This window comes from Misgurnus anguillicaudatus, chromosome 21 (genome assembly GCF_027580225.2).
Source record: "Misgurnus anguillicaudatus chromosome 21, ASM2758022v2, whole genome shotgun sequence".
In the NCBI taxonomy this organism is placed as follows: Eukaryota; Metazoa; Chordata; class Actinopteri; order Cypriniformes; family Cobitidae; genus Misgurnus; species Misgurnus anguillicaudatus.
Genome location: NC_073357.2, coordinates 35,439,685 through 35,466,319, shown reverse-complemented (window position 1 = coordinate 35,466,319; position 26,635 = coordinate 35,439,685). Strand labels below are relative to the sequence as shown.

General features: G+C 38.3%; 1 protein-coding gene across 6 annotated transcripts; it reads right to left on the bottom strand.

Moving 5' to 3' along the window:
* Positions 1-1,490: 1,490 nt before the first annotated feature.
* esrp2 (epithelial splicing regulatory protein 2) lies at positions 1,491-26,300 on the bottom strand. 6 transcript variants are annotated; one of them, XM_055205189.2, is made up of 17 exons: positions 26,128-26,299; positions 25,812-25,964; positions 25,173-25,301; positions 16,478-16,591; positions 15,997-16,111; positions 13,562-13,657; positions 13,417-13,471; positions 13,110-13,220; positions 12,714-12,846; positions 12,539-12,581; positions 11,710-12,011; positions 10,119-10,352; positions 7,450-7,648; positions 6,585-6,789; positions 6,321-6,501; positions 3,200-3,301; positions 2,557-2,696 (listed from the first exon to the last, which is right to left on the bottom strand). In XM_055205189.2, the coding sequence occupies exons 2-16, from the start codon at positions 25,941-25,943 to the stop codon at positions 3,215-3,217; spliced, it is 2,136 nt and encodes a 711-aa protein (XP_055061164.2). In that variant the 5' UTR covers positions 25,944-25,964; positions 26,128-26,299; the 3' UTR covers positions 2,557-2,696; positions 3,200-3,214. The 6 variants fall into 6 exon arrangements, with proteins under 6 accessions (XP_055061161.2, XP_055061156.2, XP_055061159.2 ...); XM_055205196.2 differs by lacking the exon at positions 3,200-3,301 and adding an exon at positions 6,025-6,058 and having other exon boundaries at positions 2,575-2,696; XM_055205198.2 differs by lacking the exon at positions 2,557-2,696 and adding an exon at positions 6,025-6,058.
* Between the last annotated feature and the right edge of the window lie 335 nt (positions 26,301-26,635).

Below are 26,635 nucleotides of genomic sequence, written 5' to 3'. Positions count from 1 at the left end.
CCCGGATAAGTTGAGATTACTTAAAAAAAAATGGTAACTCGTTGCCTTAAAAAATTAAAGTAATGATTACTTAAAAAGTTTTCTTAAACATATAAGTTGTTCTAACAACAATTTTAAGTTGAATAGACTTAATGTTTTAATTTCTTCCAATATTCCTGCACTCTTAACACGAATTTGTTGACATTGCTAGAAATTTGTGAGGAAACCTGTTGCATATAACTTTAGTTTTTATCACTTTATATTACTTTTGATGTTATAAATTGTATTATAACACAAAATTAATGACTGACTTTAAGTCAATCATTGAATAAACGAGATTCTCCGCAGAAACACACACAAAACTGTGTTTTTGACATGCATTGTCAATATTGTGGAGAAAAGTACAATAAAATGTGCTGAAGAGGGTTCATGTACAGAAACACTGATCACCTGAACGGTGACTTCACAAAATTATAATTTACAACAAAACAACATCAATAATATAAGAGCTTGAACCTATATGTCATTTTATTAACAAATATTTGAGTAGTGCAAGTTCTTATCAGTTTTTATTCTGTGAAAAAGCAAAAAATAATCAAAATATTCAGTTGTAAAGGATTATGGGTATTCCTCACAACATGAACTAATACTTTTAAGTTCATTTTACTTGAATGTTTTAGTTTAATGGATTTGTAAGCTTAAAAGTTATATCAACTAAACTTTTTAAGCTTTGGCTTCAAAACAGAAAATATTAAGTGATGTTTAAGTAAAGATTCTGGGTTAACAGTGAAATAGAGCTTGAATTCAAAAGTTTGTCCAAATTTACCCAGGTAAAAATAAACAAATATATTAAAAATATCCTTAAATACCAGAAAAAAATTTTAGGACGTTGTTATTTTGTTCTGAATAATAGTGTAAAAGTTATATACTACAAATTTACTAATTTAAAGGGCACATCCACTTTTGTCTGGATGCGTGTTGGCTGTGTTGTGTTCACACACAGCCAACACACATCCAGACAAAAGTGGATATGCATAATACGTGCATTTTAAATTAATAAATTTGTACAATGAAAAAAATCCACCTGCTCTTACCATTTTTCTAAATCCCAATTAAACCAAAGCGGTCTTAATATACATGCTGTTTTGAATCTTTTGTTAATGTGACATCACACAAACAAAGCCCTGCCCACAGCCACTGGGTTCATTTCACCCAAAAAATTTTCTAAAGATACTTACTATTATTTATCCTGGCCAGAGATGAGTTCCTACAACTTATATAATAGAATTGACTAAGTTCAAGTTATAACAACTCCTCTCTATAGACTTATAAATCGGAGTTGATTAAACAAAAACAAAAAATAAGGCAGCAAAGAATTTTATACAGTGTGGGCAATTTTGAAAGAGCTGTGAACTCTTCCTACTACACACTGAAACAATAATTAAAACTAAAGCTACTTTATGCAGTGCGTGACTAAATAAAAAGCTATTATGCTTTAAGTGAACACTCACGATTTCACACGCTTATGTCAGCGCAATATCAATTTATTTGTTGCATATAAGAGTCACATTTACACATACATACATATTTCAGAAAAAGGAAAACAACAAAAAATGCCCCCTCTTTCGCTAGAGAGGTGTGCCTGTTTGTCCAGCCTGTATTGCACTCTGGGTAATGTAGTCATGAAAGAAAAAGACTTTGATTCTAGCAGCCTGCTATCAGTAGAAAAGAACTGAAGTAGATTGCAAGTCCAAAACAAGGTGAGACCATGGCATAGTTCAGACTGCACATCTCTAATGGGGGCAACAGAACGCACACCTCCTTTCTATAAACAAGCATGAAAGCATGCAGATCACACAAACAACTCATTTCTCTTTACTTTAAATAAAAATGGTCCCTTTTTGACTGGATTAAACTAAAAATCAGTTCATGCAAGTCTACGGAGTACACACTTGGTCTGAGCTCTATTAAATAAAGAAGGTCGTTTCAACCATTATGCCCTCTTTAGGTTGTATGCAGCATAACAGCCCTGGAGTATTTAAAGCAAATATTTGTCTTCTCTTACAATCACACTCCACTTCCAATGTATCTTACAACAATCCTTTTTTTTCTTATAATGGCAATATGAAGTATTGCGTTGCGTTTTGGTTTCCTAGTGCAAGGCAAAGGCCTAACGTTAGTATACTACACAGCCTAGTGCTTCAGAAATATTAATACACAAGAGCTTCTGCTGATGTTGCAATGTTACAATGTGGCCCGAAACAGGATAAAAGATTTCTTCACATCAAAAGACATAAAGGAACAAGTTAAGCATGCATGCAATCGCTCTCTATTTCTCACGCTCACACACATATACTCTCATGTACACAAGGAGCAAGGCACTGTAACTTGGATGTTATGCTTGCGTGTATATAAACATATATACATAGTGTCAGGTCCCCTACTGCTTTGCATCAGAAACAGAAGGACTGTCTGCCAAAGACAGGTCATGAGGGAGAAAAAGGTGAGAGATCAAGTGCGGTCCTTCCTCGATGGGTGTAGCGGTCCGTGTTTGGTCACTCACAGCAGACCAGGCGGATGGGGTGGCCGGAAAGGGGAAGATTGGAGCGTTCGGCAACAGCCTGTCTCGCCGCCTTCTCACTGGGGAAGGTCACAAGTGCCTCCCCGCTACGCTGACCACTCCAGTTATACAGCACGAGCACAGAGTCCGCCTGGAGCTACACACACACACACATAAGTGCAATTATTACAAAAATGCATGCATTGGATTGTAATGGATCAAGAGCCCTCCACATGCTTAGACACCGGAGTGCTGCGAAGATAAAGGATTAGAGCTATTATTGAAGCAATCCAATAAACCCTTCACACACATAAATAAAGTCAGCCTAAAATGATTCAAATAAACGTAATGACTTTACACAGAGGTTTTTTAAGAACCCCCATGAAGGCAGAAAAGAAGACCCGCAATAAGTTAAGAGCAGTGATGCTGCCCAATCCCAAACCGATCAGAGAGAAACAGCATGATTACAACCCAAAGCTCATTAAAAAGGCATACAGTTAACTGAAAGCAGAGTAAAACCATTTAAACTATTAAAATACACTCAAACAAAAGAGAAGAGAGCGTTAATGGATTCAACATCTGATTGGAGTTAGAGGGGTTAGAATTTTAGTCCATGCACAAGCAACAGGTTTCGAGTTGGGGGGCATCGTGGGACCTTACCTGAAGGAGCTCCCCCTACAGACACAGCCATTCTTTAGACTGAATCAGACTCCGGCCCTGATCACTCACTCCAACCAAGCTGCTGTAGTCTTCAGGAACATACTACAGCACAATGAGCCACAGTCAGTACTAAAGGCCTTACTTTACACCCAAACACTCATCACTTGTCTCAACACTGTTCATATATTTAGAGAGAATGGTACAGCAGTTCTAGTAGGGGTGTACTATTGATCAATCCAACACGAAATTTTGTGTAATACGATTATAATTACTATAACATACCATTATGCTTTAGCTTAAAGGAAAACACCAGTTTTTCAATATTTTACTATGTTCCCACCTCAACCTAGACAAATGAATACATCCCTATCTTTTTCAATGCGTGCCACCAACACTTCCATGTTTTCCCTATTAAAAGACTGTTACATGAGTAATTACACGAGTAAGTAAGGTGACACAAAATAAAACCTCTTGAAAAGCACCCCCACTCTGGCCCAAACCATGAAAATACCTACTTTCACTAAAAGGGCTGTTTTTACTAAACCATTTAGAGTATAAGCATAAGGTATCATTAGAAAGATAAAAATTTAAAAAAAGTTAGAGAGGCTGAAGTACATTGTAATAAAACATTTTTTGCATAACATCTTTTTTAATACTAAAAAATCTTAATGATAAATGTGTGTGTGAAACCTAGAAATGCAATGATCCCAAAGCCACAAGTCTAAAGTTGTTATGTTTCACGTTTGAGGTCAATAGGCCCAAAAAAGACTAGTGCCTTTTCTAAGTGCCAGTTAGCCCCAAAATAAAAGTCTTTTGTTTACATGCATACACGTTCGTTCTTATTATTATTTATCCTTATGTAAGCGTATAAAATGCCGTTTCCACACCAGGAAATAAAACGTCACAAAAAGATTGTTGGATTTGTTATCTAATTGGCTACACGTTCTGTTTATCAATATTTTCCATGAAGTCATTGGAGAAACGAGCGAGTCAGATGACGTCACGATATTTGACAGCACTGTTTGGATATTATGTATTATACTCCCGCCTACTTTTAGAAACAATGTTTGACTGCGGGTTTAAACGCGAGTGTAATCACATTTACAATGTTACGACGTACATAGCCCTCAGATTGTATATTATATTCTATTACAAGACGTTTATGCGAAATCTGATGTAAACAATGAACAATAAATCTATATTTCATGGATTATACACATTTGTGGACAAAAATGGTCATTGGATGTATTTTATTGGAGAGTTTTTATGGGTTATTCACACATCTGAAACAGACTGGATTCGATTCGCGATCGTTATATCAACACAAAGGTAAGGAGTCCCGTTTATATTTTGCATGTTGTCATCTAGACTTCTGTAACAAAATACTATATTTATGATGCAAGAGCATCTGTATCTCAAAACAGAGACCATACACTGATGCAAAACCCGTAGACCTTTTAAACGATGTATAGTAATGTTAATATTATTATTGTTTGTAGACAGTAGGCTATATTGATATTGTTAGCAGCGTTAAAAAAAACTGACGTCTTTCCGCCCCCGAGCTAGTGCGCGTCGAGAGGTTAAATAGGGAAAACATGGGAGTGTTGGTGGCTTCTAAATTCATCCCTGTTTGGATCCTAACAAATAAATGGGGCTAGGCTAAATGCTAACACATTCACAACACGCTGTAGAAAGATTAAGTGCACGCATTGAAAAATGATAGGTGTGCATTAATTTCTCCAAGCCGATGCAAGAACATAGTCAAATATTGAAAAATGGTGGTGTTTTCCTTTAATTATTCTTATGTAAGAGATATGGGGGTGGTTTTCCAGACAGGTCTTATCCTAGTGCCAGACTAAAATGCATGTTGGAGGTGCCTTCATTTAAAAACATCTTGCACTGACATATCTTAACATATATCAGTGCCATTGCATCTTAAGACAAAACACACCAGTATTGTTTTTTTGTAAGGTATGTTTGTAAAAACTACTTAAATGTCCTAATATAACTATAAGGCCTAGTTCTGGATTAACCTAAACTCTGTCCGGAAAACTGCCCCATGAAGTCTGCAAGGGCTACTGAGGATACTGAAATACAAGACACTAAAGTTACAAAGATATTTACACTTTTATAATCAAGATTTATAAATGATCTTTAAACAAATGTCAGATGCATGTCCCCCTACAGCACAACACAAGAAGTGACACCAATATATCCCCAAAAATATCTATTGAAACAGCACACAGAACACACAGCACCCAAAATACACTGCACAACAAGAAAAAAAAGTATGCGTTATAACAAGGTTGCACATTAAGAGTCTGAGTTTGCTATAGATAAAGAGAGAATGGGAGGGGGTTCAGAGAGCACCTGCCAAAAAGAAACACTTCCCACACACAGAGAGCCATAGTGTGCATTGTGTCTCTTAAGTTAAAAGCACACTTGGAGTGTGGACTGGGCTTGGATCCATTTCATCAGTTCAGCCAGAAGTCAAACCTGAATTCAGCTTTTCACACACGCGTCGCTGCGATACGCTTTTTGAACAGCGTCGCGCACGCACAGATCAGATACACGCACAGATGGGAGTGCCGCGCACCTCAGAGGGCAGGGCGGGGCAGACAAACTGCATGCTGGAGACAGTTTCACCTTCATTCCCACAAAAATAAATAATATAGATGCTACTAGAAAAATCTCCTTGACTAGATGTGACAGAGGAAGCAAACACAGACCCGTGCCCACAACAAAGCATCAATTACGTCCATCTAACCATCCCTCAATCTTTAATAACCCGCTTCCCTCCTCTGAGTGTACAGTAGGTATCATACCGTCCTCTGAAGACTCCGACTACTCAGGTGTCAGCTAATGAGAGGTGAGGAACAGGAGGGACAAAATGTACAAAATGATTGAGCACAATGCTACGCTATACAACTATGGTATAAAACACAGCGCTGAGTCTCAAAACATTTTCAGACTTAATTAAAACACGGTATGCTGACATTATTTGACGTGTATTCCATAGTTTATTCTTAAACTTGTACTCTCAGAAGCAGATCAAATCCCACTTTAACTGTACAAAATCTTCTTTTTCATTTAAGTAGATGAATGTGAATGAGTTAGTCACCTGATATCCCTGAAAGAAGCTGAGGATGTCTTTGACCCCGGCATTGTATGGCAGGCCCTGCATTCGCACCAGCGCTCCATGCTGAGGGGACAGGATGGTAGGGGCCGGCTGAGCGGCCATGGTTGCCATTGAACCCGGAGGGGCCGCAAAATAACTCACGGTTGAGGGAGAGACTGGTGGACTGGAAAGAAGAGTGGGGAAAGACTTTGTTAGTCAATTTATTGTATTTGGTTCTCGATTGTGCCATAAATGTATTTGTTGTACCTAGGGTAGTAGGCTGTGTAGTTCATATTCATATTCATGTAAAGCTGTGGGTGTGGGGAATAATAGGCTAAAGTGGGTCCAGGGCTGTGTGTTGGGGGCTGTGGAGTTCTTGGAGTGGCCAGCAGGGGGGGCTGATACAAAGCTGCCTCAGTGGGAAGCATGGCTGTAGTGGCAGGAAAAGCAGCGTAGGTTGGTGGAGAAAGACCTGAGAGAGATTAAACAAAAGCACAGACGGACACCTTACTTCAAGAGTTAACGCAGAAGGCACCCCCTAAATAAAAATCCAAGTAGTTCTAAACGGGTCATTTGGGCATGCAAATCTTTCTCCCTTACACACAAAGTATGTGAATGTCATGTATACTTAGCTCAGCTGGCAAAGTGACACTAGTGTCTCCACTACATCAGTCTCCTCTACATCAGTCTCCTCTGGTGTGCCATGAGCACATACGACCCTTTCTCAAGCCAAGGTCAGACTAAGCAGATCAAATCGCAGTAAACAGACTTCCCTTTAGTGCTGCTAGACGCCTGCTCTTTCTAAATGCCAAAATGTTACACCTTTAGATCAGTGACAGAGGCGATCGCGCTGCTTTCTTGCAGATAAATTGCAATCTGATCTCAAGTGGTCGATCTGATAGCTGAAGACTAGAACAGTGCAGGCACACAAACACAAATATTCATCTCTTGAAACAGGTACAGATTACAGCTACTGGCTCACGCTGAATACTAACTATTTTTACCATAGTTCACCTTATCTGTTTTCTACAAGGACTTGACATAACCCAAGGGCCCGGGTGTTTATTACCAAGCAGGTTTGGATAACAGCAGTAAAGGTTTAAGGTTGGACGAGGGGTGGAGTGTCTCTTACAGGGCAGTTTGCAGGGAGGTGGTGACAGGCCGCTGCGGTTCAGGGTCCCCCCCATCAGCACGAAGCTCATCTCCTCGGTAGAGCACTGGAACACCTCTACGTAACGGTCCTTCATCATCTTCTTATGACACTTCTGAGCCACCATAAAAGCACGGTCGGCCGACTTCATCTGAATAAAGGCATCGCCGGATGGACGACCCTGCAAGAAGACCAAAGAAAAGTAGGGTTAAGGTAAAAGATCATTTCTAGTTTCATTAAAAATGACAGGGATGTTGAAAACTACATATTTAGGTGGTGACCCAGCGGCTACATGCAGTATAGGCCCTCCAACCAAAGTCATTTTTTGTGATTTACTGTTTTTTTATCATCCTATATAATGTAAAGAACATTTTGTGAAAATATAACCTTGATATTTTTGTATAGGATATTTTGTATAGTACGGACATGTCAAAGATTGAAATCAATGTGAAATCACGGAGTAAAAACAAACTTTGATGCTTCTAATGTTATGATAAAAGTTTAGCCTGGATTTCACACACAGCACATACATAAAAAGAGGTAAAAATGTACAGTAACAATACCAACCATGAAAATAATTGTCTTTAGGTTCGCAATCTGACCGTTACATTTATAGCGCTATCGAACAGCATGTGTATTAAAATTTTTATAAGATGTACAGTAATATGCAAAAGTCTTAGGCCACCATCACCAGCTTTGTTGTTTTAGCAAAGTTTTAATTGTCCATCCATATTTATTTCTCACTATTTTTAAGATACGAACTGAAAATACAGTACGTACACAAAATTAAAAACAAAAAATTTTCAGAACTAAATGTCTTCTTCAGGCATCAGTCAGCATTTAGTGTGACCTCTCTCAGGGGAGTCATGCACCAATTTGTTTTAAGGGGGCACAGTGTGCACAGCTCACAGAAATTTGTGCATACACAGACATCAAACGAAATTTTATAGAGCTTTCAGTCTTTCAATGGTACTTACATTTCTAATAATCTGAACACTTTCATGCAAAATCCTCCAAAATAAAAGTGTTGACTAACTTTCATATCAAATACTATTCAATTGGAATAATGACATATTGGTTTCATATTTACATCTGAAACGACATGTTTTATTTAAGTTTTAATAAATTACTTGTTTAATTGTGTCATTAATGCATTTTGCACTTGCATGATTATCCGAGCCGTAAAACCCAGCTTTTAAGGAGAATAAAGTGGATTGCCGACTACGTTTCCCCCTAGTGGACGCAGTTCTACTAATGTGAGTACTATGAAAAGTTGCCTGTTTCCACTTTTGTGTCATTAAACGCTCGTTTTTTGAGCTCGACAGGTTATAAAAACTTATTTCTGGGTTTTTTGGCTTGTTAGCTGTACATATTGTCACACAGCAGCTTTTAGGCATTATTCAGTTTTTTGTTATAAGCCAGAAATGACAAGTAGGCGGCCTCTCACAATACAAAGTCAATGGAGACGGTTGGATTGTTTTCCCCCCCGGTGGGCGTGGTTTTCAGGTTATGACGCCCTGCGCTCTGTCTCTATAGCCACGTGATTGATTTTAATGTTCAATAATGATTTTAAATTTTTTTAGATAAAATTATTATGGAATGCATTATTGCATCAAATTTTACCATATATGTGAGCATGTGTGATTCCACACCCCGTGAACTCTGGCAAACTTTGGCGTACCAAGATGAATCTAGAAGTCTACCAATAACGTCGAGACTGTCGCATTTTAAACTATACATTTTCTACACAGAGGAGATTTACTGCACATTACCGTACTGGGGTTTGGAAATGTTGTGAGCGTTTCTAACACGTTTTAATACCTCAGATAGCCAAATGCAGCAGCAACAGCAAAGCTCGTGAGCACGCTCAGACGCTGATGACGTCTGCGACTGCGCTGTCTGTAGCGCCTGCCGCCAGAATAAAGTAATGTAAAACGATCAAAACACTATCAAAATGGCAAAAATCTCCAAAAAGTGACAAGAGTGCATCACAGAATTTATAATATTGTGCATATTAAACAGATTAAAAGACAAATAACAGATTAAGTGACGCTTCTTTGATTTTGAGATTGCATACAAAATCCATTTGGCTATAAAAAAAAACAAGGGGGCACGTGCCCCCTCAGTTTGAATGGGCATGACGCCTCTGACCTCTCTTGGCACGAAATACATCTTGAGCTTTTTTGAGGAGACTGAAGTCTTGAAGTTATTCGATTAGAATTAGAAATTTGGATTTAATTTTATTTACGTTTAAGAGATCCTGCAGTTTCCTGCTAATGCTCAAGTGGAAGGGGAGTTTACCCTAAATACTTAACACCCTTCAGCTTATACGTTTATTGTTTTTAATACTACATACACATTTTCTGTATTTTCTGGTTGTATTCTAAAAAAGAGACTGAGAAATAATTATATATGATCACTACACCATTGCAAAAACAACTAATCTAATGGTAGCATGGTGGCCTAAGACTTTTTGCACAGTACTGTATATGTATATAAAATATATATAACTGTAAGAACAGATATCACACTGAAGAGCCCTTAAAAACATCAAAAGTAACAATAAAACTAGTCAACTTCACTTAACTAGTCCACTCTTGTTACGCATGCCCAGTGTCTGAAAAAGTTATGTCCCTCTGCATCTTTATCACCTGTTGATTAAGGACCATGTGCACTCCGTGTGGTTTGATGTCAATGGTGTGTTCCCCCATAAAATCCAGTATATCTTCGATGGCAGCAGTGTAGGGCAGACCTCTCAGCCTGATGCAGTCTCGTGTGCTGCCTGTGGCGATGAAGGGAGGCGTGGCCAGTACAGGCAGAGACACAATGGGAGGAGGAGGAGGAAGAGTGGAGATGAGTGGAGTGGACATGTAGCGGTTCAATACCTGGTTTAAAAAAATAATAAAACACACAAATAGAAAGCAACAATGACATTAATGATTGATAAGAGAACTATTACAACATCCCCTGCACTGACAGACTAGTTGCCATTTATTCCAACCTAACTTATCTGTTAACAACATCCCAAAGAAAACCACTATAGCACTATATACACTCTCAGAAAAAAAGGTACAAAAGTTGTGACTGGGACAGGTTCCTTTCAAAAAGGTACACCTTTGTACCCAAAGAATGCATATTAGTACTTAAATGGTACATGCTGGCAGTTCAAAGATACATATTTGTACATAAATGGTATAAATTATGACCTTTTTTAAAGGGTACTGCCCCAGTGACAGCTTTGTACCTTTATTTTTGACAGTGAGTGTATACAGAAATCTCTATTTGTGACCCAGTCTGTGAAAACCCAGCTGAAGTCATGTTTTGTGATTTATTGTTCATAAAATCATTCTGCATAATGTTAAAAACATTCTGTGAAAATATAATCTTTATCTCTTTAATAGTAACTGAGTAAGGCACATGTAAATTGATATCAAACTTTGATGCTACAAATCTCATAATACAGTGCTGCCAGGGATGGCGTATTTTTGTAGGCAAAACCCGGAAGTTAGCAGGACACTGGTTCTCTTGCTAAAAAGCCCACTATTTTTTCCACAGACCTTCGAATTGGTGCAAAAAATAAGCTCTGTGTGTAACAAAAGTTTATGACACTTAAACTTATTTTTTGCAATAATTCAAAAGTCTATGGGAAAAATAAATGGGCTTTTTAGCAAGGTAACAGTGTCCCACTAACTTCCAAAGTTGGCATACCAAAATACGTAATCTCTTCAGCACTCTATTAGAGACTTTAGCTCCTATTTCATATCACATTTTTGCAACTGATGCATTATATGTAGTCAATCATGCTAGCAAACGTCCAAGAAGGAACCACATTGTCATGAAAATCTGACTTTTCTAAGTGCTATAATTGGGTCCCCAGTGCTTCTATCAACCTAGAAAATGTGAAAAAGATCAACCCAGTAACTTAGTTTTGGTAAACCATTCTCTGCAAGCATGTGAAAAAATAGGTCATTAAAATTTGACTCCCCTTGTGATGTCAGAGGGGGATAATACCGCCCCTTAAACTGCACTATCCAACCACAGCCCTGCCATTTAGTGCAGAGACCAACTCATTTGCATTTAAAAGGACACACCCACAAACCTCACACCTACAAAGTGGCAATTTTAACGTTATAATAAATAATCTATGGGGTATTTTGAGCTAAAACTTCACTCTGGGGACACCAAAGATTTATTTTAAGTTCAGTGAAATGTCCCTTTTAATATACATTGTCATGCTTGTACCTGTTGGACCTCTGCCGCGGTGCTTCGGAACAGCTCGATGTATCTCTTGCCCAGGATTTGTTTGTGCTTCTTTAGGGCATTTTGGGCATATTCCTCACAGGCAAAGAGAACGAACGCATCACCCGTGGGACGTCCATCCGGGTACTTTACAAAGAGAAGCCCTTCCATTCCATCAGTCACAGGGCTCTCCGGACCCAAAAAGCCCAGAACGTCCTGGGGAGTGGCAGTGAAGGGAAGCCCCCGCATTCGAATAATCACCTGGTTCTCCTTTGAAAGAAACTGAGCGACCTCATTGGACGTCCCTGTCAGAAAGGAGTAATATTATCGGCATGATAACAGAATAAACGTTAAGTGATTGCTATTTTCTTCGCCACACGCAAGCAATGTAACTGGATTTGAGGGCAACAAAAGGTGCAGAATGTCAGAAGGTCCACACTGGATGCTTTCAGGTACTCTAAAAGCTTTCAGCAGACCCATCAACACACGCTGTGTAATTATATCTAGGCAAGCCGCTGTTCTTTTACACCTGCTGTGTGTGTGAGGCTTTTCAAAGGCACCTGACCCATCTTTCTCCCTAAGGGAAGAGCTCGCTTTTTTGGCCTGGCCAAAACGGGGAAAGGAGGGAAGGCGAGTTGAGTTTCTCCCTCTACCTGCCCAACATGAGTCAGCAAGGGGAAGAGACTGACAAAGAGCCTTTTATTCCCAAAGCAGGAAAAAGTGACACACACACACACACCTGGAAATAACAAATGGAGATTTGCTTCTAAAATGGAGTACTGTCTATTTATACCGTCTCTATAAATGTATTCAAACTTTGAATAAGTCTCACCTCCAGCGATTTTCAAAAATTCCTCTCCTGTGGCTTTATATACCTGAAAGAAGATTAACAAAGTATTTTGGATCAATGGACTGAACAACGACTCTCACTATTCCCCAATCAATATATATATCTGGCTGATCGGAGTAAAGTACATGGCTTGGATGATAAGAGGAGGTGAACTTACTTCAATGTATCTGTTGCCCATGTGGTGTTTATGTCTGTCCAGTGCCATGTCCCTGTGCTCGGAGTTTATGAAGCGCACCAGAGCTTCTCCGTTCCTCCTGCCCTGAGCGTTCAGACACAACGCGACCCCTCCTCTGCCACACACAGATATAAGAATATACACATTTAGACAAAGGTGAGATGCAACGCAGCATTTAAAAAACACCTGTATGTTTTGACACTGCATGCAAATCTACTTTTCCATCAGTTCTGATGTGACATTTGGCTGAATTCGCATTCACAGAGTCTCAGTGAGGTTTTGTGTTACACTCTTAATGTGTACTTAATGGTCAGTTCAGAGCACGCTCGGTATCGTTGCGAGTGTGTGTTTCGGTGATGTGCGGAGTTTTAATCTCACTTGGCAATATTGAGGCCCTTGAAGAAGCGAGCAATGTCCTGATCAGACGACTGCCATGGCAACCCACGAGCTCTGATGACCGTCTCGCTGTCCACAGCTTCTGTTTTACTGCTGGAAGCCGGGCACACATGCAGACACACGAGTAACAGTCACTCATTCTCAGCAGTCCTTACAGTGTTTAATTGAATATTCATAACAGAATGCCAAAAAACAACATGATACTACAGGTTAAAGCTTATGCAAATGCAAAAGCTTATGCATGCTTGCGTTGTTCACCATTGCATTTATACTAGTATCGAGTACGTACCACGCTCCAGATTCGAACTTATAGTTGACAACCTCAAAATCGGGGAATGTGTGATCTACAAAAAATGATTTGGATATCAAAATTAAAATACATTAACAAAAAGACAAATATATAAAGGATCAATCTTTTATGTAGTATAACTCACTGTAAGGCTCAGCCAGGAGGTGTAGCAATAGCAGGACCATGTTCTTCACCTCCATCACTCCTGCCTCCTGATCCACCACCGTGGAAACACACACATCTGGGAATAGGGTCAAGGCACATACACTGCTATATGCGCACACAGGCATGTAATACACATTGATACCGAAGGAGCTTAAATGATATTTTGATGCATCATCATATAGACATTTAATGATGACGATGTTAAAATGATGAAGACGAGCATCTATACTAGTGAAGAATCTAGATCAGTGGTTCTCAAACTTTTTTGGCATGCGGCCCCCCTTGTGTACGGTGCATCCCTTTTTGGCCCCCAAAGAAAATTTTGCGACATAAAATATTTTAATTAAACAAAACATTAAATTATACAATGTAGTGCTGTTGGTTAGTAGCCTTATTTTAGGTTAAATTACACAGAATTTATGATAAATTAATGTATCTTATAAAATTTCATTAAACTGGGGCCCCCCTGACACCATCTCAGGGGCCCCCAGTTTGAGAACCACTGATCTAGATAACAATTTTTGGCCCTGTTGAGATTATCAGCACTGGCCTATACAATAAAATGTATTCATTTAGCAAACACTTATCCAAAATGACTTACAAATGAAAGAGTATTTAAATGGGCGGGGGGTTAAAGCTATTTTATGCATTCTAACTTATTAACACAGTTTAAAAGTTGGATTCCTAACGCTAAACATGCAGTTGGATGGATTATTTCTGTGCCAAGTGACTTCACCAGGGTTCGGTTCAGAAACATTAAAGATGCCAAAGAATGCCTTGAAATATGATGTTAAATTGTTATATGCTATTTACACAGAAGGTATGTTACTTTATTAAGTGCAAAAATGATCCAAAAATGGTTTTACATGTCCATTTACAACCCAACCCTAGGATTTGTCATTTGAAGGAAATTGTCTAATTTTGCCCTAATTGGAAGGGTCATGAATAATAATGCTGAGCTCTGCTCTGATTGCTCTGCGGCTCATGTCAGTAGCTCACATTAATTAACAACTTTGTACTTAATTTAATGTGTAATTTATTGTTGGGGGCGTACATCTCGACTATGACATCACAGTCTGTGTTATGTTGAGATTGGCCTGTTTTCCAGCAGTCTGGAAAGGTTTCCATAAAAATCAGGACACAAGCGCGTTTGAGGCTCACGATATGTCATTTCCATGCTCTCATTATTCATCTATGTCTAGGTAAATACAGTTTTTATTCATACATAACAATCTTGCTTTATTTCTTTTATGGGGAATTTCAGTGCCAGAAGTACAGTGAAAGTCCTTATATGGGCACTTTAACCAAAATAGCACGTGCACACACACACCAACAAAATCAACATCACTGAAGAAGTGTGTTATTGTTTGTGATTGAAATTTAAGCTTGTTCAGCTTCCCAAAGAACCCAACAATATGGAAACAATGGATAGTTAGTTTATCTGGGGAAGCAGCAGAGTAAAACTGCATTAAATGCCTGTGTTTTGTTGGCAATTGGCACGTAAGTGCATATAATGCAAACTTCATGATCATGTCGTGAATCATAAGTTATTCAGAGATAGTGAGATGTTTTGTGTGCGTTGCCTATTCGTGACTCGCTTGGCTGCGGTACGCCTCGAGGGGGTCAGGCTTATTCTGAAAGAATCTGTACAGCTGATCTGTCTTTTATTTATCAGATAAAACTAAAGACTCTTTGGATATATGAAGGATGTAATACTACTCTGTAGGTACTTGAGATGAAAAAAAACAGCATGTGTTATATGCAGTGTTGGGGAAAGTTACTTTTAAAAGTACTGCATTACAATATTAAGTTACTTCCCAATAAAGTAACTAAATGCGTTACTTAGTTACTTTTTATGGAAAGTAATACTTACATTACTCTTAAGTTAATTTTGCTTTACTTTTTCTTACTTGGCTGAGGCTTGATCTCTTTCAGGCTTTGCAGGTGTTTTTTATGACTGAGAAGTTCTGCATTTAGAAATTGCATTTTCCATCGCAAAAAATGTCAAGCTCTGGCCTGCCATTTTTGTTTCTTACGCAAAATGTTCCTGCTTAGGCTCGCACATACAGAGTGCGTAATTCTACTTGACAATGTTCAGTTTAAATTAGTACATTATTTTTTTTAAACGAATTAATTAAAATGAAAAGTAACCCGCACTACTTTTTTTTTAAAAAAAGGTAATTTAAATATTAATGTGTACATTTATAAAGTAAAGCGTTACTTCAGAAAAGTAATATTTTTACGTAATACACATTACTTGTAAAGCGTTACCCCAACACTGGTTACGTGAGCTTTAACTTATATCTAAGGAGCTAATAAATAGTATTCTACAAAGCTGTGTTTACAAGTAAGAATAGAGTTGTAGCTAGGAAAAAAATAAACAGCCAGTGCCATTTAGTTTCAGAGACAGGATACAGTCCAGCATGGAGAGCAGAGTGAGATCTTTGACAGGACCTGCATTGGGGCAGCATTTGTGAAACTCTTTCTTCAAGTCCACAAACGAGTAGAAACACTCCGGCAAGACCAGATTCTACAACACACAGAGACAAATGATGAGGATTCGAGCAGGAAAATATGTTCATGAGGAGCCCAAGGGATGGGCAGGGAACAGTGAAAATTAATAAAGGAGGATTGAAAGTACTTTAATGTCCTCTGGAGATGCCAGCATTCCTGTGAGGATTAAAACATGTTTCTACTGAACACACGACACCACAACTGACAGCTCATTTGAAAACGTCACAATGAATAAAAGCAGAAATGACAGTCAAACTCAAAAAAGTGCCGAACATGCACTTTTATGTTATTAAAAAAACTATACATTTTTGCACCATCTTAATTGCGGGTGGAGATATTAGAAAAATACAATTATCCTAATTTGAAGCGTTAAAGGATTTACCTTTTTGGAGGCCTCAGGGTGCAGCACCTGTCGAATAAGCAGTGGGCCGTCTACACACAGCGTGTATGAGCTTCTGCCCAGAGATTTGAGTTCAGCTGATACTGACTGATGAAACTAGAGAAACACAGAGAGAAAAAAAACGAATAAACAATTCGATTTCCATTTTTAGCAAAAGAAAAATCACAACATCAGATGCAGCTCCAGGCAACAGATTCACTTCCCTTTATACTTTGGTTCTCAAATCAAAACATTCGTTGAAATAACCAATTGTGCAGGCAGTACATACTGTAGTTATGGTTGAGAATTGTACATTTGATGTTTTTTTTAATTTGCATCTGATCATGTCATTATTTACTTTAAAGCTCAGAAATGCAAAAATGTGCTTCACAAAGTCACCAGCCAATGGCTGAAAGTGAAAGAAGTGTTATTAATACTGAAAGGTTGTTAAACTATCTTCTAATCATCAAACACATAAATTAACTGCCAAACGAGTTTAAAGCTGAAGCTCACGGACTTTCAACTACAACGTCAAGGACACTATGGAGGTCACCCTCAGTATGTTGTAAGACACGCACATGTTGTTACCCGTCTGTGCGCATGCGTGTGCTTGTTTTGCAGATTAAGCAGCAGGTCGAACCGGTTTGGTGAAAATACAGGAAGCGAGTCGTAGCCATCGTCGTCATTATTTCAGATAAAATATTTCATGTGACAACAGCTATAGATGACAAAACACATGCAAAGTTCTAAAAAAAACACCACTTGCTCATTCCCAGTTATAAGGGCTCCCACATACACACCAATGTTTAGCAGGAAACATGGAGCCTATAATGAACCGCTACAGATGTTTAGTAAACTTAGCCATCTCATCTCTGCATCAGTCAACAACAAGTTGTTAACCACAAACTAGGACCTGACAATTCAACTTTTCAACTGACAGACCTCTCAGATACACGGGTCACTGCAAACATACTCATTCCACAGCAGAGACTAATGCTTAAAACAAACAAGGCACCGCTATATGATGTTTATCGCAGTAGATATACTTGCTGTTATCAGTGGGCAGGGCTGCTTTGTGTCATTTACATGAGAGTTTGAAACATGAAATGTAATACAGAGCGACTAGGTCAAGAAATATTTGCTATTCAGTAGTTTTGTCATGTTTGGTTGTTTAGAGAATTAATTTTGCCCCATGCCATTATTATTGAATTCAATTGCAGTCACAATTATACACATATTAGCTGTTTTACAATGTCTTTGGCCCACATTCACAGACAAGGTTTATCTAAAGCTAGGACTGGGCCTTTGTTAAATTAAGATGTTTGAGCATATTTTATAAATAAAGATGTTACTGGTGTGTAGACAAATCAATGGCTTTGGCATATTTTAAAATCTGTGCAAGTTATTTACAGTTAAGACAGCTCAAACATGTGTTTTAGGACTAGCCTTAAGCCTTGTCTGTGAAACCGGGGGTTAATATTTAGAGTTTTAGAACTTTCTTAAACCTTTAGATGTTTCACGAACACATAACATATTAAATAAACATAATAACGTAAAATAATGTCAAAAAAGTGACTGCATAAAGAAACCAAAGAATATAGGAGAAAGAAGTTCAATTAAATCATAAAAATTATTGGTTACAATTGCAATAGAAAAATAATAATTACAATAGTACAAAGTACATCTTGAGTTTTGGAAAAAGCTGAAATGTCGCAGACACATTGGGGGAAGATATTTCTACCACATGGCCATTTAACACAACCATTTTTTAAGACAAAAAATATGTTGTTTTTTTCAGTGATATACATTTTAGGTGATATTGCTACTTCTACATTATCCAAGAAACCAAGATCTAAGTAGATCAAGTCCCTGCAAAGTCAGATATTAAATGTGTTCTGAATGAGAAAAATGTGTTATTAACCACCCAGCCAAATTCAAATGATTTAAAAACACCAAATAAATGGTAAATAGTAAATGGACTGCATTTATATAGCGCTTTTAACAGACCTATGGCCATCCAAAGCGCTTTACAATTTTGCCTCACATTCACCCATTCACTCTCTCATTCATACACCGACGGCGGTATCAGCCATGTAAGGCACCATCCAGCTCGTAAGGAGCAGCTGTGGTTAGGTGTCTTGCTCAAGGACACCTCGACACTTGGTCAGGTGGAGCCGGAGATTGAACCACCAACCTTCCGGTTTGTAGAAAACCTACATGAACCACTGAGCCACTGTCGCCTCATTCTGATAAATAATCAGAATCTTGGAAAAACAGGTAGTTTCTCTGCTCTCAAATGCTGGTGGCGTGTCTGATGTCATCACTGAAACCACACCCATTCCCAGGAAAGGTGCCATCCCTCTTCATTTTTAAACACCGCTACAACCTTAATGGATGCTCGCAATTGTGTTAGGAGTGGGGCCATGGCATGCGCAGTGGCTCAAGTTCATCAGTGAGCCATCATTTTAGGCCCTTCTAAAAAATCCTGAACTCAGAACTGGTGATGATCTAACTCTGCTATTCAGTACTAAATAGTTCACAGTCTTTGTGGTGTGTTTCGGCAATGCATTTCTAACATTAATAATGTGTTTAAAAACAATTTTCTAAATTTTAAGCAGGGGGACTTTAAGCAGATATGATAATTGAGACATGACACCAATCTGCAGTAAATTAAAGGCGGAGTGCACAATGTTTGAAAAACGTTTTGGAAAAGGACACGGGCCGACTACCAAAACACACTTATAGCCAATCAGCAGTAAGGAGGGTGTCTACTAACCGACATCCTTGCCTTTTAAAAGAAGGTCCAGATTCTATTGGGGTAGGGGCGTGTTTGTTTAGGTGATTTCAAATATCCACATTGGCTTTTAAACATTGTGCACTCCGCCTTTAAGTGACAAAACTATTACTCTGTTAGAACAAGGACATTTTTGCACTTTTATGACCCAATTTAAATTTCATACCATAACAATCGTAAAACCTCCGTTCATTGAAAGTATTCTGTTTTGTGCATATTTCAAGCAAACAAACATGAGAGTATGCATTTTTGGAAACACAGTTTAATATGTTTAGGATTTAGTCCGAGAGCTTGTTGACCCTCCATTAAAAATCTATGTACGGTATACTGTCCATGTCCAGAAAGGTAATAAAAACATCATCAAAGTAGACCATGTGACATCAGTGGGTCAGTTAGAATGTGTTGAAGCATCGAAAATACATTTTGGTCCAAAAAAATACGACTTTATTCAGAATTGTCTTCACTTCCGGATCTGTTGTGAACAGCGTGCATAACACTGCATTGATGCTGCTCATGTAAGATGCTGCTGACGTGTTATCTGGTGCGCCACAGCATTTTTTTGCACCCAAGCTTTGTTTACAGTCTGAGGGAGACACACGCTGTAAGTTTGAAAAAAAATCTTCGCAAACATGTCTGAGGATAACGCGTCAGCAGCGTCACTGCAGTGTCGTGCACGTGGTTCACAACAGACCTGGAAGAGAAGACAATTCTGAATAAAATAATTTTTGTTATTTTTGAACCAAAATGTATTTTCAATGCTTCAACAAATTCTAACTGACCCACTGATGTCACATGGACTTCTTTGATGATGTTATTTTTACCTTTCTGGACATGGACAGTATACCACTTCAATGGAGAGTCAGAAAGATTTCGAAATATATCTAAAATATCTTAAACTGTGTTTCCAAAGATGAACGGAGGTCTTACGAGTTTGGAGTCATTAATGACATTATTTTCACTTTTCATTTTTAAATGACTTAAAAAATGCTGTTATGTAAAACCTATAAATTTAAAAATCTATCTAAAGGCTGGGAAAAAAACAACAAATATCAGCCGTGTAAATCAACCAATATCTGCAGTTCATTCAGTTAAATTCCACTCATGTTCCTGAACGGTGTTTTGTTTATGACATAACCTGCCCATCCTCAAACCACATACTAATACAGAGCTTCACATCAGTCATTAAGGGCTTAAACCAGTGTCTTGGAATTGTACGGAATTTACAAAAACAACTGTTGATGTATACAGTGCCTCTCGTGCATTTTAACACTGATAAAATCCTTTTTGCGTGTTTTTACTAACAGCCCTACCTTGCGCAAATTAGCAACTGCAAAACATTACGCTACACAAACATTCTCCTAAAACAGAAGGCACACCCTGGTGACAGCAGCACACGGCCAAAGAGAAGATCAAACTCCAAGAGAAAGCAAAGCACACAAAGCAGAGGAAAATAAAGACAAATATTTTGCAGGCTGAAAGGCACAAAAAAGGTTTTAGAATGAAACGCATGCTAACTGAGCTTCATTAGAGTTTCAGTTTCACATTGCCCAATACAATGTTTTCAGTGAGAGTGAGGGAGAAATTCGATCTTTGGTTCACATGATGATCAATCAATCGCACCTGTTGAGACTGTTTGCACTCTCTGTGTGTGTAGGAAGAGTGCAATCCAAATGCCATTTTGGTCATTTTAAATGCAGAGGAACAGTAATCCTTTTCTCAAGAGGAGACAATCAGCAAACAGGCCACTTTAGGAAAAAACATGATTATAAATCTCTAGAAACTTGCACAAAATCCTGTAATGCCCCTCATTTAATCAAACACTCGAAAGGACGATCAGCTGAAAGTATCCTGTTCTGTACATATTTTTAAGCGACAAACATAAGAGTATGCATTTGTAATTTGTAATTTATTTATTTAAATGTAGACAATTTTTTATATCTTAATAATAGCAATACACACAATGTTTGGCTGTTATTGGTTAACATTTAAATACGCAAAATAAAGCGCTAAATAATAATGTAATGCTTTTTCCTTCAGTTAAAGTGGGAATTTGGTGAAGCGCACTTTTAAATGGAATTCACCCCGAATGCCCACGACGCACCACAGTGGGAGTGTGCCGAGATAAGGTAACAGGATGTGCCTGCAGCAGCACCGCTCCGATGTTTAAGCAACATTCACATTAAAGCTCTTTCATCAAATCTATTCTGTATTGACTTAAAAATTATGTCGGTACAGGCATCACATCTAATCTCTATAAACTGCACTAATGGCAAGTCTGTTTCTTTCTGCTCTGATGCTGAATGAAAGAACGGATGAAAGCGTCACTCATCTTCTCATACATTCTAGCGGCTGTGTGTATTTCCCAGAATCCTCCCTGGGCACTGACGGTCTGTGGAGAAATAAAACGCTTTGGCTCATCGCAAACACACAGGTACTGACATGCATCTGCCAGGCTGCTCTGCTGTCTCAGATAAAACACACATATACACACCCTTTCTCTTATACACACCCAAGCTGACTTTCTGACAAACATCTTATGAACAAATAAATCCTACATAAAGACTTAATAAAATCCCCTCCCTCGCCCACATATTCTTGGCGACACACAAATATACACACAGGTGTGTTAGCTTCACATTATTCCCACAGCATCAGCCTCCAAAAGCAGGTGTACAGCCAAAACAAGAAGTCTTTTTTCATAGGTTTTTTTTTCATTGGTTTCACACAACCACCAAAGCTCTAAAAAACACTAAATCCTCCAAAATACCTGCCGTTAACCTGAGACATAATTCAATGGTTTCAATGACTCACAGTGTAAATGGCCCTGAAAATAGTAGTTTATTCGTTTTAGTTATAACTGAACTAGACAATATCAAAAAATCTCAGTGAGAATCACTCGTGATGTCACAGTTCCTTTTACTAAAACATCTGATGCAGATGACTGTAGACGTATTTGTACAGATTAAAGATTAAAACAACCACACCAGTATAGCAACCAACTTGAGAGTTTTTATCTTTCTATCTCTCTGAAAGGCAGGCCAGGGGAAATTGATTTCACTGGTTAATATTTACAGAGCCCCTTAGGGATAGGCTACAACTAAAATGCGATAGCATGCAAATACCACCAAGTGAATGGAACAAGTGTGCAATACAACACAAATGCAAGAAAGTACATTTGTCTAGAATAACAATTAATGTCCATTCATTTCAAATCAACAAATATAGATCTATGAGTTAATGCATGACTACAACAAATATCCAAAACAGTCCCACACCTGAGCTTTAAATTCCTTTGTGTTGGACAGTAGTGATAGGGTGTCCATTATAAAAACAGTTGGGGGTGGGAACAGGTTTACCAAGCACAAACAAATTCTCTTTGCGTCAGGGCTGAGAAACGTGTTTGGCAACACCCGCCCTTTGTCATAACATACCTGCAGAACTCAGTAGGAACCTGAAACTATCCATATCCTGCTAACACGGATATAGAGGAACTGGCTGTATTTTTTATTTTCTCTATTGTTGTTTTGCTCGTGCTTTTTTGTAATCCATTGACGTTTATGGCTTTCAGGTAGGAGCATTCACAGGTAAACATTCCGTGTTCCAGATGTCTGCTGAACACATCAGTTCAAAAACAAGACTAGACCTGCACTCTCCCCCCGAGCAACGGGCTTGTGCCTTCCTTACCACACCCAAACCACACACACATTATTAGACACACAATGATAACGCCAGCAAAACAATTTTAAAAATTGACATATAGGGGTGATTCTCACAAAACCATTGAAACACCACGGCACTTATGATTTAAGTTTTAAAATGTGTAATATAGTAACATTAAAAAGCATCAGAATTAACACAATACTGTGTTCTACCTTGCACAATGTGTGATTTCAACATAAGAATTTATAATGGGAAATTTTATCTCATTTTCTGCTGAAATTCTCATTACCGCAATGTGTCCGGCTGTGTTTGAACATGCGTTATGTTGTAATTTAATCAAATTAACACACAAATATTAAGACAAAAAATAAATGGATGTTTTGCCAGACTACTTTAGATGATAGAAAAAATATTTACTGAATATTCATGTATAATAATAATGAAGAAAAATTAGGAAAATGATGTGTCCATGCCTGATGTTCTCATCCTCCGCAACACTTTTTGAGAACAGTTTAAGCACACATACAGAATTTTAATAAAGTTTGATTTTGAGTGATCAAGCACATGGACCAGTTACTTCAAGATGGCTACAAGGTAAGTTCATTTTTTTACAGTTAATTTGAAATATTGTCTTGTCAGAATGCTTACACGACATTTTGATTATCATTACCGCAACAGATGCTTATTAAATGTTAATTTAATTAATAGAAGCATAATACTTTGATTTTAAATGCATGTGCAGAATCTCCAAATTATGTTCTTTCAGGTTTGTCATGTCATTTTGAAAATATGTCAGTGTTGATGTTTTCTGACTAATTTTTTAAATTATGTTACAAAAGTGTTAAATGATAAGTAAAAGTTTTTAAATTAATGTTCCCATTTACTCCAGACTTTGTTTTTCAATGTCTGGTGGGAAAAAAAGTAAATTTAAGCAATTTTTACATTTTCATGCTTGACATTTTTAAAACCAAGTTTTCGTGAGAATCACCCATATTTTCAGCAGTAACAACATAAACAAACAGCTTTCGTGGAACATACCTAACTTGTTCAAAGAATAATAACAGAGTCGTTTCATTCTGATAAGATGCAAAATAAATAACAAGTAGTTGAAATCATAGCTAAAGCGTCTGAAAAACTACACTGAGCTAACGTTCTGGTGTAAAATGTGTACTATATAACGTATACAATGATAACTACAGATCAGCAGCCAAACCTCCCTTCACATAGCGGTGATGCATGATTGCAATCTTTCCTTATCCTTAGGAAACCAAAACATTTGTTATTTTTCTACAAGGTAGGGATCGACCGACATGGATTTTTTTTTAGTGCCAATACCGATCTTTGTTTCATCAGCCTTAGCCGATGACCGATACAGGTGAGGGTGCTATGGAACCATAAACTGCACTCTCCACAATGACGAGGAACTATCAGCAAAGGATATTGATTTCTAGCACTTTACTACTAAAAATATATAAAGAGATGAGAAATAAAACCCCGCTTTGTCCAGCTATGATCAGCTGTTAGGCCGAGCTTTCGATGTTGTTATGGAAAGGTTGGTTGTTTTTAGACACATGACCTGCAATCGCTTGCGGCTTCCAGCACTCTGTCTGTAAATAATGCCGGAAGAAATCGGCGAACACAGCAGCCACGTATCGGACGATTCCGATACACATAAAACTTGCAAAAACCGGCCGGTCGGACGATATATCGGTCAATCACTACGAAAAGGTACTTGTTTCAGAGTTCAGTTTAGCCACTAGCCAGACCATTAAACAAACGGAGACCGGAAATTAAGTTCTGTCCAGACGCGTAACCGCGGCAACGCATGTGTCTCAGATGAATTCGTCTATACTACAGTTATGTAGGCACAAACAATTAACAAATGGGAAACCGAGCTTGTTTATATGTAAAAAAAGAGTGCATGAAATATTGGCTAGGATTTTTTCCTTTTTCAAAAAATATTAATTATTATTTAAAATGAACAATATATAATCTGTTTACGCATTGATCCTTTAAACAAGTGCACTTAAACTGTATACACTTTCAGTATGTATGATCCTGGAATCAAACCCATGACCTTTGCATTGCTCATTTACCAAGTGAGCCACAGCATGTGTTAATGAGCAGTTTGTTAAAATGAAATACAGCCTTTGACTCATACATATAACACATACACTGTATACATGTTGTGGGCAAGTGTAAGGATGCGTGCAAAGGATGTCATTTGGGATGAAGGTCTCTCACCTGCTGTAGGATGTCCTCCAGCGGCTCTGCTTTACACAGCTCCTCTGATGTGAGTCTGGTCTCCTCCTTACATTGATCTGTGAGATCCACACTGTCTGGCTTCACTAGACGCCGATGAAGTTTGCCCACCTGTTAACAATATCATCTCTTTCAATGCAACTTTCCTGAGAGATCTGTGTCTGTTCCCCATGCGCATGGATGCACATAAATGCTGTTTACGTGGACAGCTCACAGAAGGGTTGAAATCCAGTTGTGGGTCACTATAATGATGTTATAAGGCGGTGTGTATTTGTTTGTGTGTGCGTGTGTGTGTGTAAATGCAAAGCAGACACGGCAGGGTTACTGACCTACAGGCGATGACATGCACCAAACAAGGCACGCTTTCGTCGTCTCGTGGCTTTAAAAGGCCTTATTTTATTATAATGCTTACATGAAGTAAGCAAATAATTTAAATAAACCTTGACTGTAACGACAGCATAACCTAACGCTGGATATAAAACAGGTAACATCATAACTTTCGGAAAGCGCACCTTGTTGGTTAATGTCAGCTGTCAAGGTGATTTCTAAAACAAGACTAGTGTAACCATGACTAGGTGGCTAGTTTAGAGAGACCTTACAACATGGTGAAAAGGTCCGTACCTTCTTCTCACGTAGATCCACAATTTGCCACACCAAGAGAATTAATTCCCTTTCATCCGACCCCAGTTTACCCCCATTTGCACCAGCTGTTGCCCCAAAGAACACCACCAGAGTATCACTGTGCGAAGCCATCAGGGACCACAAAGGTAAAAACTACAAGTAAGAGCAAAGATCAAATAAAAACAGTAACACGAGGGTCCACCTTACTCCAAGAGAAGCAAACAAAAGAAATGGAAATTCAATTGTAGTACACGAGAAAGGACAGAGGATTACTCCAGGAGAAGGACACGAGAGAGTATGCGGCACGAGACTCTACCTGTTGCTGTACTTGTGTGTTCTCTATCCAGAGTTACTGGTTTGACTGGTAAAGAAGGCAGAAAAAATCCTGGTTCGTCTCACGCTAACCCCATAACAAGCCCTGAAGGCTTTCTCGCTGTCTCTTTTTTTCTTGGTTACCTGGCTTTGGTTCGGCCTCCCTGTTGGGAGTCAATCTCCCGAGGGACCGACGCGATTGGCTGGTTTGTAAAGGTGAGGGTAGGGCGTATGCTATGTAACGCGCGCTGATTGGTCTATTCTGCGATAGGAAGTTGTGGAAAAGAATAGAATTTACTTTGTCGTGGTTAACAGCAGCTTACCTATGTAGAGTGTGTCTACTTTGTATAATATAAAAAAATGTTAGATAAGACGAAAACTTTTTTATAAAGATATAAAAATATCTGTTAAGTCTCCCCCACTTATCTTTGATATTAAATGTCTTTAATTTAGCATGTTAAATAAAATAAAAAAAACTACGCTAGTGATCTTTGTGTTGTTTAACACTTTCC